This window comes from Cheilinus undulatus, linkage group 7, assembly GCF_018320785.1.
Source record: "Cheilinus undulatus linkage group 7, ASM1832078v1, whole genome shotgun sequence".
Taxonomy (NCBI): domain Eukaryota; kingdom Metazoa; phylum Chordata; class Actinopteri; order Labriformes; family Labridae; genus Cheilinus; species Cheilinus undulatus.
In genome coordinates, this window is record NC_054871.1 from 30,882,817 (window position 1) to 30,902,267 (window position 19,451).

Consider the following 19,451-nt stretch of genomic DNA (forward strand, 5'->3'; position numbering starts at 1 on the left):
AACAGATACTAATAACCAAGATCCATCATGTGATCCATTTCAAAGACTCCAACAACACCAACAATATTGAAGGTTTTAGATTTATGATTGTGTATTTTTTTTACTTGTAACTAAATTGTTTAACCCCACAAATTTTTGTATTTTGGAGTTTAGGCATGAATAAATGTTAATTTTTTGCGGGGTGATAATGACATCTGTTTATTTTTTGCAGGTATTAATTCAATCAGGGCTATTTTGGCTTCATCTCTGTACAGTGGGTGGAGGCTGGGGTACATTATATACAGTCTGATTAAAATAGACATAACCTCTGTATTCTCTGCAAACACAATGAATCAGTCTGCATTTATTGCAGAGGTGCGCTGTCTCATGTCAGGGTCTCGTCCCTCAAAGCTCAAGTGTTATTAAAGCAGCTCTACATAGCTTAAAAAAAAACACACTTGAGCCAGCGACTGTGGCTTTGATTCCAGTAAAAAATTCATCCTATTACGGTTACACTTCCAAAACATCACTGAGGCTTTGTGCTGCTTTTATGCAATGATCCCATTCTGCCAAGCAGCTTAGGCGGCCGGCTAAGAGCCACAACAGAGGCTTGTTCTGTCTTACTGCTGTCTCATACGTTCATGTCAGCCAGAGCGAGAATCTGCACGCTGGAAACTGTCCACGCTCATATTCTGTACTTCTGGGTTGTACGTCTCAGGAGTGAATCTCAGGATCCAGCAGGAACAGGAGAGGACGAGCTATTCACGGCAGCGATGACGGCAGCAGGCTTCCAGTCGGGCTGATAGAAGCAGATGTTGAGGGTTCGAGCCCAGTTTGCAAATACTGTCTTCTCCGTGATGAAACGGTGGTGGCTTCCTCGTTGGTTCCTCTCATGGGAGAGGTACATGGAGCACTCGTTGGGCCCTGAAGGCTCATAGTAATGATACGGCACAGAGGGATGAGAGGAGGATCTACACGGGAGCAGAGAGGAGAGAGGAGTAAAAAGGCATGAAAGTCAAAGCGAGAGGGAGGGATTTGGAGATAGAGAGGGGATAATTATGAGACGAGGGTGGTGGGGGAGAGGGGAAAAGAAGCAAGGCACAGTGGGGAAGAAAATGGAGATAAGAATAAAGGAAAACACAATGATCAGAAGACTGTGGGCTCACAGATGTGTTCATTATATGACATGTTATTCCTCTGATACTCAGATTCCCACAGAGCAGAAGACTCAGCCATGAGAGTCACTTCAACATGCACAGCTTTTCTCCATGAATATCCAAATGTGTCAGACTGTCCTTTGTGTCCTTGTAGATTCATTTGAGAAAACAAATCATCGTTATTATTTATATTTAGCAGCTGTAATCATACGATAATCTTTTTTAGTAAGGTTTGTTATTTTTTATCGCACATTTTGATGTGAAAAGTTGTTTTAATCCCTGAAAAATCATTCATCATTTATCAATCATCAGCCTGAATGCAAGAACTGAAGGATTCTTGAGGAGGTCACTGCTTGAAGTAAATATTACAAAGGCATTACAAGGGGAAGACGTTAAAAAATTTCCCAGCTAAGATATGTAGAGTACATCCATGTTGTCAATGCTGCACAGAAAATTTTACAGTAGAACAGCAAAACCAGAGAGTATAACATCTATGTCATGTACTCTATGATCAAACGAGAAGTGAAAACCTTGAACGTCCTGAGAGAAGAACTTCGAATGTGTAAGAATTAACAATGTAAAACAGGATGTCACAGTGAGTTAAATCACATGCTTCTGTTTGCTGCTCCTGTTGTTTCCCCACGGGAGTAAATGTGTTGGTATTTCATGTAAGAAAAAGAGAAGTCTTTCTTTTAAATCTTTTTGAATCAATGCATTTGGGGTTTAATTATGGATAAATCCAATATTAATTTTTCACTGTCAACCTCTTCTTCACCAGTGATGAATTATGAGGGAAAAAATAAAACTTAAATATCAAATAAAATAAATACAAATATCAAATCTATTAGTTCCGAAGGTCAAAACATGAACTTAAAAGTCAAAATAAGGTCTTTAAAAGGCAAATATATTAGAGAAAGTTGAAATCATGATTATTTTAGCTCAATATGAGAATATTTAAAATCATGAGTTTTAAAGGTCAAAATCTGAGTTAAAATGTTAAATTGTGAGTCTAAAATGTCAAAATTTGAGATTCAAAATCAAAGTTATGAGTTGAAAAGGTCAAATGTGAGATAAATTTAGATGAGTTTAGAATATCAAAATATGACTCAAATTAAAAACTTGAATTGAAAAATTCAAATATAAAATTAAAAAGTCCAAATGTTTTTAAAAGGCAAATATGAGAGAAAATCATGAGTTTCAAAGTTCAAAATATGAGCTAAATTTTAAATTGTGAGTCCAAAAGGTCAAAATAGGGGACTGAAAATCAAAATTAGGAGTCAAATGTCAGATAAATTCAATGAGTTTAGAATCTCAAAATATGACTTCAAATTTTAAACATTTAATCTAAAAGTTCAAGTATGAAATAAAAGTATGAATTATTAATTGAAAAGATAAAAAATAAAATAAAAAGTCAAACTCATAAGTAATTTTGAGATGCAAACTTGAAAATATTAAATAAAAACACAAAATTTCTTTTTTCCCACATTCCTGGCTTTTTATGGTATTATTTTTATTGTGTACGTTTCAAATTTTATTGCTTAATGAGGATATTTTAAATCATGGAGGTTAAGTTTACATTTTTATACTGGAGGAAATTTGCAGACCTCATACTGGTGGGCCCGTTATAATAAAAATCTGATATGATCTTGCAGGCCAGGTATAACTGTATCACAGGCTTGCTTTGGCCCCTGGGCCTTTAGTTTGACACCCCGGCTGAGTCAATATGTCTAAGCTCCGCCCACTGCAATTTCTAATCTGCTGGGATGTGTTTATCATCATGCCCTTGGGCTGAGTGTTTGTTTGTGTTGAGATGTGTTTGGATGTTAAATTTTGTATAATGATCGCTGCTTTGAGTTTCTTTTGGTCATGTTTCTGGTGGATTGTTGTTGTTTTTGATGTGACACATTTGCACCATGAGTGAAGTTATCCACTGACTTAGAGTCCCAGTTTGTGACTTTCAGTGTTCCTAGTGGACACATAGTGCAATTCTTCATCAGTATACACTGCCTTGCTATGAGGTTGGCTGTCTGCTTTGTTCATGCCAGAGGAAACCAACGTCACCACAGAGGTTCAAGAGCTGTTACAGTTCTGTCATACTGTAAAATAATTAACACTTTCAAAAGTGTAGTTTAACAACATGCAATTAAATTTAACTATGTATGAGTTTAGTTAACAGTTTCAATTTTGCTGTGCGTTTTACTTTATTATAGAGGTGTGACTTTCCCTGAGCAACCTGGTTGGAGATCTATTCTCTTGCTGTTTTTGCCAATGAGTAAAAATCACTCAGTGGCTACTCAGTACTTAAAGTAACTTTAAATGAGATATTTTTACTTTTACTTGAACAGATTTATGGAACAGTACTTTTACTTGTGCTCATTATAATTAGGGTAACTGTACTTTTACTTGAATACAATGATTATTTATAGCTTATTTTTAATATAGAGCATTTTTAATAATCTAAATTCATGGATATAATGAGTGTATCTCTACCTGCAGTAATCAGGAGGCACCATGCCGTACACGTTGATCTGATCACACAGCTCCAGGGCGATGATCATGGTAAACCACCCTGTACTCAGCCAGGAGTTTGAACTCCTCCTGAAAGAAAGGAGAAGATCACCTTTATTGGTTAATCAACATTCACATAGTGCATCTATATTGGCTAGTTCTGATGCCTTCCAGGAGACTACCTGATCAAATAAGACCAATTTAGTAATGTGAATGCATAATTCTATATTCTACGTGATCATCCTTAAAATAAATACAGACAGATTGAAAGTCTCTTTTCTCTTTGCTTTGTACACAATGAAAAAGAAATATAAACGAGTCACATTTAGTCTGCTACATGAAGGCTGAAGTGATTGGATTTTCCTTTCAGATGCTGTGTCCTTTTATCCTCCTGTGGGCTAACTGCTCACATGCAAATGAGTTTATGAATGGCTGGACTGACGTGGACAAAATGTCTTATTATCCTTTGGTGATTTCATTTAGTGCGCTCCTATTCAACCAGCCATTTTTCTGCAGCTCAGGTACAAGCAGCACATTTAAAAAGAGACATGAAGCTGTGATGTGTTCTTTTCATCCCAAGTGTGAAAAGAGAAATTTGCATGGTATGTGGGGTGTCTCAGCTGCTTTTGTATGCCAATTTGATTTGCATTCATGAAATGTTTTCTCCTTTTTTTTTTTTTTTTTTCAAAACCAAGCATCCTTAAAATGTAACTAAAACACCCTGTTGTCTGCATCACATCTCAGAGAAGGTGTAAGAGAATATTTTCACATGGCTTTGTTAGGACTCAACATTCAGTTACTCTACCACACTGGTTAATCAAAGACATAAATCAGCTACATAACCCATCATCTGTTTTTTTAGTTCTGTTTTGTTTCCAGTTATTTTCTCCCAAGATTAAGAAAGTTAAATATATAGTCAAGATTCATCCCATACAAAGTGAAACATTTCAATAATTTGTTTTAATCTCGATGGGCTTACAGCTCTTGAAAATCAAAAATCCACTCTCCCGAAATTTTGAAATATTGTGGAGAATTCTAATTTGAAAAGGTTTCCCAAGTCTTCATTCTCACACAACAGTACACACAACCACAATCATGGGAAAAACTGCTGACTTGACAAATGTCCAGAGGACAGTTATTGTCACCTTCACAAGGAGGGTAAGCCACAGAAGGTCGCTGCTCAAAGAACAGGCTGTTCTCAAGGGCTGTTTCAAAGCAGATTCATGGAAAGTTGACTGGAAGGGAAAAGTGTGATTAAAAAAAGGTGCACAACCAACAGGGATGAGCTCAGCTTTCAGAGGATTGTCAAACAAAGCAGATTCAAGATCTCAGGGGAACTTCACAAGGAGTGAACTGAGGCTGGAGTCAGTGGATCAAGAGTCACCACACACAGATGGGTCCAGGAAATAGACTACAAGTGTTGTGTTCCTAGTGTGGAGCCGCTCCTGAACCACAGATGTCATAAGACTTCTCGCCCGGGCCTGTTTTCAGATGAAACTAAATTTTTGATTTCATTTGGAAATTTAAGGTACCAGAGTCAGGAGAAAAATCAGAGCGGCACAGAATCCAAGGTTCTTTAAGTCCAGTGTTTCCAGGTTTCACAGTTGGTGATGGTTTGAGGGGCCATGTCATTTGCTGCTGTTGGTCCACTGTGCTTTATCAAGTCCTGAGTCAACGCTGTCAGGCATCTACCATGAGATTTTACAGCATTTCATGCTTCCATCTGCTGAGAAGCTTTATGGAGATACTGATTTCCTTTTCCAGCAGGACTTGGCACCTGTGCAGAGTAAAGTCAAAACTACTAGAAACTGGTTTGCTGACCACTGTTTTATGGTGCTTGACTGGCCAGGTAACTGACCTGAACTGAACCCTATAGAGACTCTCTGGAGTACTGTCAAGAGAAAGACTCACAGCAAGAAGGTTCCTGGCTAACAAACATGCTTGTTAAGTTATTTGGTGACTCTAAATGTGATATAGGTGTGCATGTGAGCATGCCTGGTTGTTTATCTCAATATGTCAGTCTTGACTGTGATTGACTGATGACTAGTCCAGGGTGTACCCTGCCTCTTGCCCAATCACAGCTGGGATAGGCTCCCACCCCTGGCAACCCTGAACGGGATAAGCAGCATAGAAAATGGATGGATGAAAGATGAGAGACACCAGACTCAACAGTAAAGACAAGCTGAAGGCTGATATCAGAGCAGCCTGGGCTTCATAACACCCCAGCAGTGCCACGGACTGATCGTGTCACAGTTTCACTCGTCTGCTCACCTGCTTCTTTCAGTACTTTTCCACTCACACTGCCTCTGCCCCACTCTGCCAGCCAGCCACGCCCACCTCGCAAGCCAACTCTACTCACCTGTGCTCTCAGCTGCCTCTCATGCTCAGTCGCAAGTTTTAAGCCTCCTATGCTCATTCAGACTCTGCCAGATTGTTCTTAGCCCTCATGCAAGACTTTCCAGCACTCTCCATAGGACTGACTACCTGGTACCAACCCTGCCTGTCTCTGACCTCTGAACCTCGTCTCTGCCCTGGAAAAACACCTAAGCCCTCTGTCCCTGTCCTTGAGTTTTTGCCTCTGTGGATTGGATTCTGTCTGCTCAGCTCCTGGACTGCTTGTGTGTCACAGCTCTGCTCAGGTACAGTGAGTGTGTTCTCCTCCTGCTGGATCTTCTGGCTCTGACCCACCTTCTGCCTTTCCCTGGTTGGGCAGTTCTTTACGAAGTGATTGTTTATCTTTGCCCTGTTTTGTTCAAGTGAAGTTTGAGCTGAGTTTATTAAAGGACATTACGTCTAATTCTCTAAACCACACGTTACAGATCGGCTCCATGCCAAGTCACATAGATGCAGTAATTTGTGCAAAAGGGGCTCCAACCAAGTACTGAGAGCATAAATAATCATAATTTTTTATTCAAATGTTTTGAGATGGTGGATTATGATTTTTTTAGATGTGAACTGTAATTGAAATGAAATATTTCACTTTGAATTGGATGAATCTGGAATACATGGAAGTTTCTGAAATGCACCTGCATTTTATGTCAGCTACTAAGGGTACTACTCTATCAGCAATAAAATCAGCCTGTTTGAATTTAATTGTAAAATTTCCTATATTTTCTAGTGTCAGATTAGTTGTCTCGTCCAAATGTAAATTTCCATTTGATCAGCCTGATTATTATTTGCAAGAAATATCCATGGAAATCACAGCAGCAATGTAATGCTTCTAGTAGAATCCAAATACCACAGATGTATGTTTTTAAATTTTAGCCTTTTAACCACTTCAGCAAAAGTAAAATCCTTCTCAATAATTTCCTTGATCCTTGTAGTGGAGGAACAGTTGTTATTTTAGCAGAATCAAATTCTTCACAGCAAAATCCTGTAAATTACACTGCTAGTGTTCAGACTCTATTCCTTTGAGAACTAGAGGAAAAAGCTGGAGGCCTTTCTGTGTTCTCTTTTTGAGTTTTTGTCTCAGGCTAGTGTACAACAACCCTCACAAAAAAAGCACAGAGTCTGTGAAAACTTACCTATCAATCCCTGTTTCCTTTTTAAAAAGTTCATCAAACTTCAGCATTTTGACCCTGGATATGATGTAGATTTTAAGATTGGGCAGCAGCTGTTTTAAAAGCCTGAGGCTGTTGTACACATGTCCTTTTCCGTCTCGTCTCATGCAACTGCTGGGTCCCCAGAAGATGAACACCGTGTCTTGGCTCACATTGAACAGCTGCTGTCGGTTCTGTAGTACCCTCTGCATGCTGGAGTGAGCTATGACACGCAGGCTTGTGCGTCGACCGACGTCCAGCTGATAGCCTATGTTTGGGGCGTCATTCATACGGATTACACACTCTGAGCTGTCAATTTCTTCTCCTCTCCTGCTTCTTGTTAGCTGGCCGGAGCTGGTCACCAAGGCACATGTTCTGCAGTGCATCTTCAGATGCTAGAGAGAGAAAAAAAACTTTTAACAGTCAGATATTTTTAGGGTTTCATTCAGAAAATATCCAAGACGGGCTATTGTCTGTGGAAAATCAAGATTGCTATGAAACCATCTCTATTGAACAACTTTTTCCATTTATAAAACTTTAAGATAGAAGTAAATGGGAGTTCACAAGGGGGGCAACTCCATATTAAAGTATGTGTGTTTAAATACAGTGTAATAATAGTGTAATGGTTAGTCAAATGAATACTTTTTCCAAACAGTGCAAGTTTACATGCAAGGGATAAAAATGAGGCCCAATAACCTTAACCTATAAACTCCAAAATATAATCAGATCATCCTTGAGTCCGAGAGGACATTGGTGCAAAGTTTGAAGAAGATTCTTCAAAGTATTCTTTAGATTCATGTTCACAATAATGGCCTGGACTTGCTGTTGAACGACCCAAAAACATCATACCGTTGGCCTTAGCATGGAAACACTATTACCCTGAAAACTTGAGCTAAGTCAGGAGAAGAACATGTAGATTCATCAGCTAAGACAAAGAAAGATCCCCAGGTTTTATAAGGCATTTTTAAAAAATGAATCAGAAAGTGTTTAACTGAAAGCTTTTTAAAAGGTTATTTCAGAATTTTTGAAGTTGAGTCATATGGGGTACATAGCAGTAGTAGTGGTATTAGCCTCCAGTAATTTCAGTGAGCTGTGCTCCTTTAAGAAGAACTTGCTGGTTGTACCAGCCAGGAACCTATACAGTGTAACAGATGGGTACAGTTTGGAGTTTTGTGAGTTTTTGGTAAAAATGGGCCACAAAACAATGTTAGCTCAAATGCACGCTCTGCCCAAAACATTTTGAAGCTTTTTACTTTATACCCAGAAAGCCAACTTTGTTTTATGGCACATTTTTGCCAAAAACACAATAAATTCTGCAGAGAAACTGTACCCATCCGTTATGCTGTATAGTCTAGCTTCATTGCGGATACAACCAGGGAGCAATACTCACTGAAATCACTGGAGGCTAATGCCACTTCTACTGCTATGTACCTCATACGGCCCATCTTCAAAAATACTGAAATATCCCTTTAATGCATAGGTTTTGTAGAGCCAATTCTTGTTATCTTCAGAGTTGCAAAAGCACAAACAAACAGAGAAACAGGCTCAACTTAAGATTGCTATTCAAAGAAAATTAGATAAATTGATCTGTTGTACAGGGAAACTGCTGTTATTACAAGATAACAAGGAAAATAAGTGACAAGCTTGAGAAAACAACTGAAATCAACCTGTTATCATGGGAAATCAGAGTGAAGCAAATGCCAAGGGGGGTGCCCATATATTATAATGTAGATGACTATTAAACTGTCTGATAACAGCCTGTTCTGTAGATCCTCATTTTTTAAAAGGGAGCTGTTCTTTCTTAGATGTCAATGGAAACCAAGCATAAATCTATAAATCTATTCAGGCCCACAGAGCCTTTGAGTCGTGTTCTTTTTCATACAAGAAGCTATACAGCTGTGGTCAGACATGCCCCCTATATATAAAACCCAGGTTTTATATCACAGACGTACAGAAGCTTTCAAAAAGGAAGAATGTATTACCGGGCTGTTGCACTGGTTTTCACTTTTTCCCCATCAGGTATTCATGTTGTTGTTCCCAGCAGGTTTTCAGAGCAGGAAAAGGTGAGCTTGGATTGAATAGTCCGACAGCAAAACCCCAGCAACTCTTCACATGAATTATTCCCAGCCTTAATAGAGAGCTGCATTGGCATTCTGAACTGTGCTCTGAGCTTCACGCTCCATCACGTTCTGGGGTGCAGATGTGTGTGTTTGTCTGTATGACTTTGTGCGCGCTGACATGCAGGTGATATTACCAGTGCCAGAGGCTGTGCTTCTCCCATCACTACGTTTATATTACTCTCTTGCTATCTCTGTGACCCCACACTGAAGGACTGCCCTCGTGTGTACGTGTAGAGCTGCTTCTGTGCTTGTGTGTATATCTGGAATTTTTTACATCTTTAAACCTTTTTGCAGAGATTGATGTGAACCATGATATGTAACGCAATCACGTTTCCCTGTAGAACACTGCAACTGCCAAAAAAAGTGTCGAGATTCATCCCAGCTGTAATCCCCTCCATACACACTCTTGTCACTCAGGAACACAGTTTTTTCAATACCTAAAGACACTTCCCAAATCAAACACTACCTACTGGTGTGTTTGCACTCTGTCCGCAGATCCCTCCTTCTATAAGGGGAAGACTTGAGCAAATTACACCCTTCGCTGCACAAGCACACCTACCATGTGTTTGCAGAGGAAAAGAAACACAAAGTCCTTCAAGCTTCTTCTAAAAGCAACAGATGAAGTTCAGTCTCCTCTCAGCCCCGTCTTTACAGCAACCACCATCAATTTTTAATCACTTCAAAAGTCAGAGAAGGAGTTAAACAGGATACTCTGAAGTGTCCATGAAATGACAAGTGTCCTTGACAGTGATGCTAAAGCTACAGCTTGATGATGTTGGAAAATAACTATCTGTAGACCACATTTAGAGGGTTCAGGTCGGATAATATTTCAGATGGCAGGCATCTCAAAGATAGACTGTTGAAAAGACAAAGAGATTAATGAGTACAAAGTACTGCATATTAAAAACCATTTCCTAATTTGCTCTGTAATATCAGAGCAGTCCTTTTATTTGTGATACAGTTAGTATACATAAAGATATCCTTGATCCTTCAACACTTGCCAACTCCCACACACATTTAGTCTGCACTTCAGCAGGCAGACAAAGGCTTGTCTGCCTTTATTAATAATGCATAACATGGAAAGCAATACACTTTCCCTGATAAATGGGCTATAAAGGAGAAAAGGTTCAACCTGAGGAGGGAATTAAGTGAGCTGATGTGATGCCTCTGAGATTGAAAAGCGCCATGGTCAAATTATCTGTTACAGCCACAATATGTAGAATTTTAGTGCTGAAATGTTTATTGATTTAACAAATGACAATCTAAGATTTTACATAACCTTTGATATTTCCAATCATTTTCAAAAACAGAGATATTCTTAGTTTTATGTCTACAGTGTCCTGTTACAGTGACTCTCATAATGGAGCCACTGCGAGAGGTGCAACTTTTTTAGTGTTTCCATGTAACTGTTCATATGACATGCCAGAGAGACTGTTTCATATATCCATTGCATGGGATATGGTTCACATTCTTCCAGAAAAAACTCCCACACAAAGCCTTTTGGAAGGGCAGGACTTATCATTATTACAAATATTCTCAGAAGATGATTAGATGAATGTTACATCACATTTATGACCAGCTAATCAGGATGACAGAAAAAATGAGGTAACATGCATGCACAGCTCCAATGCTAACCTGAGCTCTACATGCTAGCGCTGCCAAAGTGCTTGAACGACACAGCTTGTTAGTGGAAAAAAAGAAATGCTGAAGCCTGTCAGGAGACATGCAAAAACATCTTCTTTGCTAACAGAAAAAGCTTTCAATGTGGCTCTCTGCTCTTGTTGTGGTCAAGGTCTGATTAAACTGCCGCTGTGGCTATATCTGAGCTAATCGCTCCACCAGCAGCCAACAGACTCACCTCCAATTTCCACATACAATGACCACGCCACGATCTACTGACGAATCGCTCCCTCTCTAGTCTATCAGAGCAGTTCCAAAGCTGGCACTTCAGTCCGGCAGCGGTGCGTCCCAAAGGCGCCATTCTGCTCCACTTCATTTGAGATACACTGCAAGTCTATTTTCAGCGCTGGCTGCTGCCAAAGCCGTGTCAATTCCCATCAACGAGAAAGCTCCAAACAGGAAGTCACAAGCGTAGAATATCTGGTTCTTTAAAAATACAACACAATGCACGGACTACCGATTGCAAATCATTACTATATCAGCATTATGTCTCATCCTGCAGTGAGAGCAGAGGGTCACTGAGAGGTCAGCGGGTCACAAAGGCGCCATTGACTAGGAAAAGTTAACTTTAGAGGACATTTAGCCAAAGAATTTTACATAAAACCACAGAATGCATTGACCTTTTAACTTCCAAATGTACTCACCCAATGGTGGAAGCAATAATGTCATGTACTTATACCGGAAAGGATGATAAAATAAACCTAAAAGGTAAAATCGTACGCTGTTGACATACTATTCCTGCGTGAAGTCGGAGGTCTCCCGTGATCTCTGCTCGCTGATCAAGGCTGCATGCCGTGGCGCAGCACTTTAGACACGCTTGCAGTGGGCGAGGTTGCTCGCCTTCGGTCGGAGCAAACCCACAGCACTTCAGCACAGTCGTCCTGTGTGGAAATTGCGGGTTAACTACAACCCTGAGTAACCATCACAAACTCATACCAAAGTAGGTTGGCAGAGGAGTGAAAACACATTTTCTGTCATGAAAAGCTTTCAGTGCTGTCCTTCACTTCTTATTCCATAAAGACATGCGGTTCAGTTCTGATGAAACTGCTGCTATGCTACAATTACATCCGAGCTGATTGCTACACTAGAGGCAGCCATTAATACCGACTCACAGTACAACTAAACTCTGCCCATGGCTACTGTCCTCTAATAGTGCTGATTCGTTTTTGGTGTGGCACAAACATTGTAAATTGCATGTGCTAGATCATGATTGTGAGGTCAATCCCCCAAGCTTACCCACATAACAAAGAACCACTCCCCATCCCTCCCTTAAGGTTGGAAGCCCATAGCATTCCCAAGTCAGGTAGAGAGTAGAGCTAGGCTCAGCACACCAACCTCTTTGGCTTTCTCCTTGATTTGAATGGAAGACTCTGTTCATTAAAAACACACTCCATACACTGTATTAACAGAACAGTGAATAAACACTTTGGTTTCACTGATGGATTTCTCAAAAGAAAGGCCAAAAGCTGTTCTGCTGTGCTGCCATATAGTTTCTCCATCATATTTCTAATCTGCAAACTGAGTTATACACTGTAAAAAATGTCCGTAGAAAATACGGCAAAAGACTGTCAAATAGCAACAGTAAAAGACCGTAAAACAAATAAACATATATTACTGTATAAAATACACAGAATTGCTGTAAATCAAGCAACGGTATGAAACATAAATTTTTACAATTAAAGTACGTAATAATTACAAAATTGTACCGTTTAAACGAAAGAAGATTGTGAAAATAAAGGAAAAATACTGTAATCTTCAAGACGGGCAATTACTATAAAAATTACAGTAGTATTTTGTTAAAATTACAGACTTTTCTCTCATGTACATTTAAATTCACAGTAAAAATCTGTGAAAAAAATTGCAATCACATACCGTAATTTTAGCGGGGACAAGAGGTTAAAAATACTGCATGATCAGAAAAGTTCTGTAGAAAATACAGTAAAAACCGGTCAACCTGCAAAACCTGTGAACAAGCACCAATTTGTTGTTATGTTCACATTTGTTTCTCAGTGCTACACCACATGATGCTGCCTTGTGAAATAAACGGACAGTTACAGTTAATATGAAAACCTTATTGAAACAAGAATGGTACCAAAAATCATTTTGTTTGTTCTTAATTTGATGGATGAAAGTGGTCAATTATTTTAGTTTAACTGATTTATTGGAAAAGAATGATGTTAATTGCTCTCACAAAGAATGCCATTGCATTTGTAAAGCCATTCCACTTCCTTTAATGCATCTAACACAAAATACATTGATGTACTTTAATGTTTCAGTCAATCTTCCAGAACTGAAATTGGATTACACATATTACCGATAGGAAATATAACAAGGTAATTGGAAAGAACTATTTTATATATACATAAAGAGAGAGAGAGAGAGAGAGATACATACTGTACATATAATATGTATATAGTACAGTTGAATATATAGTATATACATTATATGAATACAATAGTTATTTTTACTGGTTAAATAACTTAAACATGAATGCAAATAGAATGACAAGAAACCCTCCATAATCAGTTTTAAAAATGAATGGGAACTGTACATATAGTCTATCAAATTGATTTCTAAGGGAAAAAAAACTCTTACAAAATAACAATATGAAACCATGGTTTAGTTTCTGAAATTTTAATTTACTTCTCATACCTTATGTAATTTAATCTAAACTTCTCTTTACCTGTATGTGGGGTTATTTATGTCTAGTAAATACGTTTTGTTTCATGTGCCAATGCTGGATTAACTATTGGAATCTGTTCAATAAAGTTGTATCAATATAAAAAATAAATATATAAAAATAATTTTGAAAAACTGTTTCCCGTCGCCATTCAGCCCTGTCTACACAGGAACGTTTTCTATTCCGTCTGTACTAGAACAGCGATTTGGGTGTTTAAAAATGGAACAATTTGGAAACGAGCTACAGAGTGAACAGTTTTCAGTCACCTCCCTCCATGTACACAAACAGTGCTGCTTTCTCGAAATGCGTTTGCGCACTGTGGTTGCAGTCAATTGCCATGCGCGAATACGGTTTCGCGCAGGCGCGGGGAAAGAAGGACCTTATACGCATGCGTATGTGGTTCGTTGGAAAATCAAACCGCCAACGGCTGCCTGGTAAACTACAGCGTTTCCCTGTCTTCTGTGGTCTCGTGTGCGCGGAAATATTTCATAAAGTTGCTGTCTGCTCGCAGAACGGGCTGCAAACGAAGATGGAATACAAAGCAGGACATTAGCGTGTATTAATTCGACGTCACCCGGAGCTATTGGTAAGGTATGTAAAACTTCTTTTGTCGTAGTGTCAAATATTTCTTGAGTTCTTTTCATTCAGTAACACCACGTGTTTATAGGTAGAAGTTAAATGGGTCAGGAGGCTTTTTGTTTCAATTCTAGACCAGCCAACATTGCTGTTTGATTTGTATTGTTTGCTGTCATTTTAGCGTGGAGAACGTTTAACACTTGCTGTGTTGGGGACCATAAGTGAACCCCAAGCTCAGAGCTAACCCCGCCCACTTCAGACTTTTGAAAAATGCACAAAAAATGGGCGATTGGGTGCTGGGAACACTGGGAAGAGGGAAAGAAAAAGGACGGAGTTTTCCAGATGAGGTGGGAGTGACCGTGAGGACCGTGATGTCCCCTAGCCAAAAAGTGAGAGTCCCGCCGCAGCACTGATGCTTCAGAGCGACCTAAGGTGAAGGATTTTTCCCCTTCAGAGTCACATTCATATCTGTGTTCAGAGTCATATTCATATCTGTGTTCAGAGTCATATTCATATCCGTGTTCAGAGTCCCCTGAGGCAGGCTTTCCAGCTTATTCCTACCCCTCCATGAATATGGGCGCAACATCCGCTCCGTTCTATCTAAATGGGACTTTGCATAGAAACGAGATGCTAAACGTGACTATTAAAGCAATTTTAATACCAAACTACATAAACTTAGACTGCTTAACCTCAAACGGGATAATATTATTATTATTTCTCTAGCCTCTACTGGAGAGTTCAAATTGATGACATTACTTTAGATAACCTACACGGACATATTTAGCTAACTTTATTAGCTTTATATCAGTATAAAAAGATACATTTCTAGTTTGTGGAGTTGCTGAAATTCTCATTTTACAAACTAATCCCTCTTAAATATGGGAATTATATTTATAAAATTATCCATGACTCAAGTTGCCAGCTCTTCAGTTTGGTAAATGTCAAGTTTTGTATTAAGATTTAATGATAAATTAATACTAAAAGAATCACATCCCCAATGCACTTAGACAGTGGACAGCATGTTGTGAGAGACATATTTAACTTTGTCATAATATTAGTACCATGAACATAGCAACAGGTACTGAGCATTACAGAAAATATGATTAAAAAATTTCAGCTCATTGATTTAACAAAAATGAAGCAGTATTTATTACAGCAAATATTTATTTATTTCAGAACAACCACTGTTGACACTAAATCACTTTAGTAAGCCTTTGGAAAAATCATGTTTTTGCTATTATTGTTACTGTACTGGAAGTTCCACTTCCATTCATAGCTACAGTAGACCCCCAGGAATAATGTGGTATCCACCTTATTTACTTATCTACAGCTTATAATACAAACAATGTGAACATGTGATAACAAAAATATAAATATTTACAAATTCCAGAAGAATTCCTATTGAAACAACTGTGGTTCTTTGTTAGCGTCTATAGTTAGCTGCTGTACTAGAATACATGTATTTAATGTAGCCTACTTCTGTTTTGGCACCGGCGGTTTCGCCCATATTCACATTTACAGTAGCGGCCCCAGGAATAAGGGGGATAGTGTGGTGGTGGACTGTGGTGGTCCTGGGCACTACCTGTTGACTCCAGCACCTCCTAAATGCACAATGGGGATATGTGCACGTCAGTGTCATGGCACTAAAGATTTAATAGCTCACTTGATTTTTGCAGTTTTGCAGGATGCCACAAAGCTCAAGATTCAGAGAGGACAGTTGGAGGGCTGCTCAGAGGACATAAAGGGTATGGAGTTTCCCCTTCTCTCCTGTTTCGACAAAAAAGAAGACAACCTCTTTTGCCTTGTTGAAACATTCTTGCCAGATGGGGTACCAGTGGAAAGCCTGCCCCATGTATTGTTTTTTGTAGTAAGTGGATCTCAGAAACACTTTAAAGACTCATTTGGATGGTAATGGATGATTTGCTTGTAATTCTTTTCTACTTTTATCATCCTCCCAGGAGCCTCTTGCTAGGCTTCAAGGCAGCTCATGCTATGCATTGACCAGCATTGGGATCCACTCAGGAGTTCCTACAGAGGTAATAATTTTTCCTCTTTAGAGGTAGTTATATGGTATAGTGTAATGCTGGCAAAATGTTTTATTTCCTTCCAGCCGTGTGCATCATATGATACAATATCAGTTATTTTTATAACTGTGTTAACGTTACCTGTAACAACTGCTATCCTGAGGAAGACGGTTCAGAACAATAAGAGCCAAAACTAACAGACTGAAAAACAGCACATATCCCAGAGCAGTTGCAATAATAAACTAGAGAAGCACTCAGAGAGTGCAGACCTCCGCCATTAGCCCTATCTCCCAATAGTGAAGAGTCCTTTAAAATTCCTAGATCCAGACGATGATCTGGATCAGTCCCAAAATCAAATCAGTTCTTCCTTTTGCCATTTCTGACATTTCCTGGAAATTTCTCAGAATCTATCCATAACTTTTTGGGCTATGTTGCCAACAAACAAACTAACAAACCCTGCCGATCACATAACCTCCTTGGCAGAGGTAATAATAATTGCACTGAATGGAACTGTGCAAAATTTCGTTGTACTTGTGTACAATGACAATAAAGATTCTGGTTCAGATTTTTAGGTTTGATAGTATCCAAATGTTCAAATTTAAAAAACAAAAAAATAAATATATGTGCAGCATTGTTTATAAACCAAAACTGTTGTGAGCAGAAAAAGCGCAAGGGCGAGCGAGATGACATACAGAGCTGTGGGATCAACACACACTCTAAGTGGAGGGGGTAGCACCAGTCACAGCTTAGTGTTGATTTTAGAAGAACATATAAACACAGCAACACCCATCTGATAACTGCTTGACAGCTGGATCACTCTACATGTATGTCTGCATTTTTGTGTCTGCTGTAGCTTCTGCCACAAAACACAAGGGATCTGACAAGACATTCAGCTCACGGGACAAGAAGAGATTGGGTCCACTCCTTTTTTGAGTGAATTCAAAAATTGGATAGTACTTTGCAATCAGTGCATACATAAGTGTTCAAAACTTCTAAGTTGACATGATTTGGTGATTTACCTTGTCTTTCTATTTTTCCTTACTCTTTTTTAAGGTCCTGTTTCTTCTGCTAGTAGTGACTAGGACTCCATTACTTTATACTGTCTCCGGTATTCCACTCTTCTAAAAAGACGCCAGTTATCAAGGATTAATAATGGTAAGCCTTGCACAGCATTTGTACATACCTCAATAAATTCTTTAGATTAATCTTTCTTTAAGCAACATGAAGCCATTTTATGTTTATTTTATGTAGTTTACACCAAGCACTGCATTAATCTGGTCATGTAGAAATACCCAGAATACCGCCATGCCACTGCTTTGTCCAGCTTGTTCTCAGTGTTCTGATGATCACACCATATGGGGGCCAATACAGTTTTCTGTGTGAGTCATATGTTTTCATTATGATTGATTTAAAATTCAGCACCCATCATCTTTGTTACAGCAAAATCCTTTTGTACCCCAAAGCATTTAGGGTAAGTGTACCCATTAGGCCCACCAAAATCTAAGTTCACGTATTTTTCATAGATACTAAGATGGTTTAGAATGAAGGATTAATCCCTCATTTGAAGGTATATTTATTTACTTATGCATATTTTAAAGAACAAATTAAAGAAATGTTATGAATAAAGTCAAAAGTCTGGCATGGCCTTAATTGGTACCTAAGTACCATTTAAGCCCACGTGTGTTCCAAATAAGCCCACAACCACGTTTATTGACAGAAATTTAAAAAATGATTACATTTTTCAAGTAGTAAACATATATTAATTCAGTAACATGTTATACATGTTAAACACAATTTATTTTTTGAACTTGGCTTTAATGTTTGGCTTGTAACAATGGACCACCACAAACATGACTAAGTAGGCTTAAAAATCATTTTCATTGGCTTCAGTATTTAACATTTCATTGAACATTTTATTTAATATTGACAAAATTTGATTCAATATTGACAAAATAAAAAAATGTGTTTGTTTTTAAAAGTATTAAATGACATTACAGTGCATCAACAATATCTTACTGAACTTGGATTTAATGTCTGGCTGTAACAATGATGATTTTAGGACAGTTGTAGTAATTCCTCTTTTTTGTTGGCATTTTTCTCACTATAAACAAATAATTATGCAAAATTAACTGACATAACAATTCTTCTGGGCAGTGTGTGATCTGTGATGTACTCGTGTTAAGGAAGTTGGTGAGGTATAACAACATCCAACACAGGATTAGAGCGAAAAGCTATCAAACCTCAAAATTTCATTTTTTTCTATTGAAACACATGAGGTGGGCTTAAATGGAACACACTGGGCTTAAATGGTACTACAGTGACTACCAGGGAAATGAAGGTAATATGTTCTCACCAAAATTAAACAAATGTTTAAAGAAATGCCTGTAGCCTAAATATGCTGTAAAACTTGCCATCACAGTTATTCCTCTTCTGCCAAACTTTCTGAATCATCAAGGAATTCTTGTTCAAAGTTTTATGTAAGATTTATGTAAAATGAATCAGAAAACACTTAGTTTGTGTACTTATCATTTTTAATCATTAAGCAGTGTATCTATCAGTAGGGCTACATGTATTGACTAGTGATTAGCTCGCTACGCTAGCTAGCATGACTCATCTTTTCACATAAAACTAAATAGTAAGAAATTACAAAAAAACTACTTGTTTATACACAAAAAAACAAATCAATAATCTCTCAAATTACATAACATGAATGTACTTAACAAGTCAGTGGCTGAAAATAGTTGAAAAGAGTTTCTTTCTGAGGGGTCCCAAAACACCAAAGTTTTGAGGCAACTTTATCTGAGCCTCCTTGAGACTGCACAAATGTAGGCAGGCCTTTTTCAATATCTACAAATGTGATTGGTGTCAAACAAAAACTGACATATTATTAAGAAATTGTGTGATTGGACAAAATAATGTATAGCATAAGACAGGCCCCTCTTTTTTTTTTTTTTTTTTTTTTTTTTTTAATTGACTTCAAAGTCCCAAGTGGGCTTAAATGGTGCCTGGGCTTAATGGGTAGGCTTACCCTAATACAATACAATAATAACTTTATTCATCCCCGAAGGGAAATTATATAGAAATTATATATAAAATTATATATTATATTTACATGTAAAAGCAAATTCTATATTTATTTGGGTGGTCTTACAAGTAAATATATATATAAAGAGCATAGTTTGCAAATA

General features: G+C 38.2%; 1 protein-coding gene across 1 annotated transcript in view; it reads right to left on the minus strand.

The window, feature by feature from the left end:
- Nucleotides 1-706: 706 nt before the first annotated feature.
- Nucleotides 707-19,451, minus strand: part of st6galnac5b (ST6 (alpha-N-acetyl-neuraminyl-2,3-beta-galactosyl-1,3)-N-acetylgalactosaminide alpha-2,6-sialyltransferase 5b) — a 33,553-nt gene continuing 14,808 nt past the window's right edge. The window contains exons 3-5 of the mRNA XM_041791983.1: nt 7,169-7,578; nt 3,627-3,734; nt 707-950 (exon numbers count right to left, since the gene is read on the minus strand). Coding sequence (XP_041647917.1) covers nt 707-950; nt 3,627-3,734; nt 7,169-7,578 — 762 coding nt within the window. The remainder of the gene's footprint in view (nt 951-3,626; nt 3,735-7,168; nt 7,579-19,451) is intronic.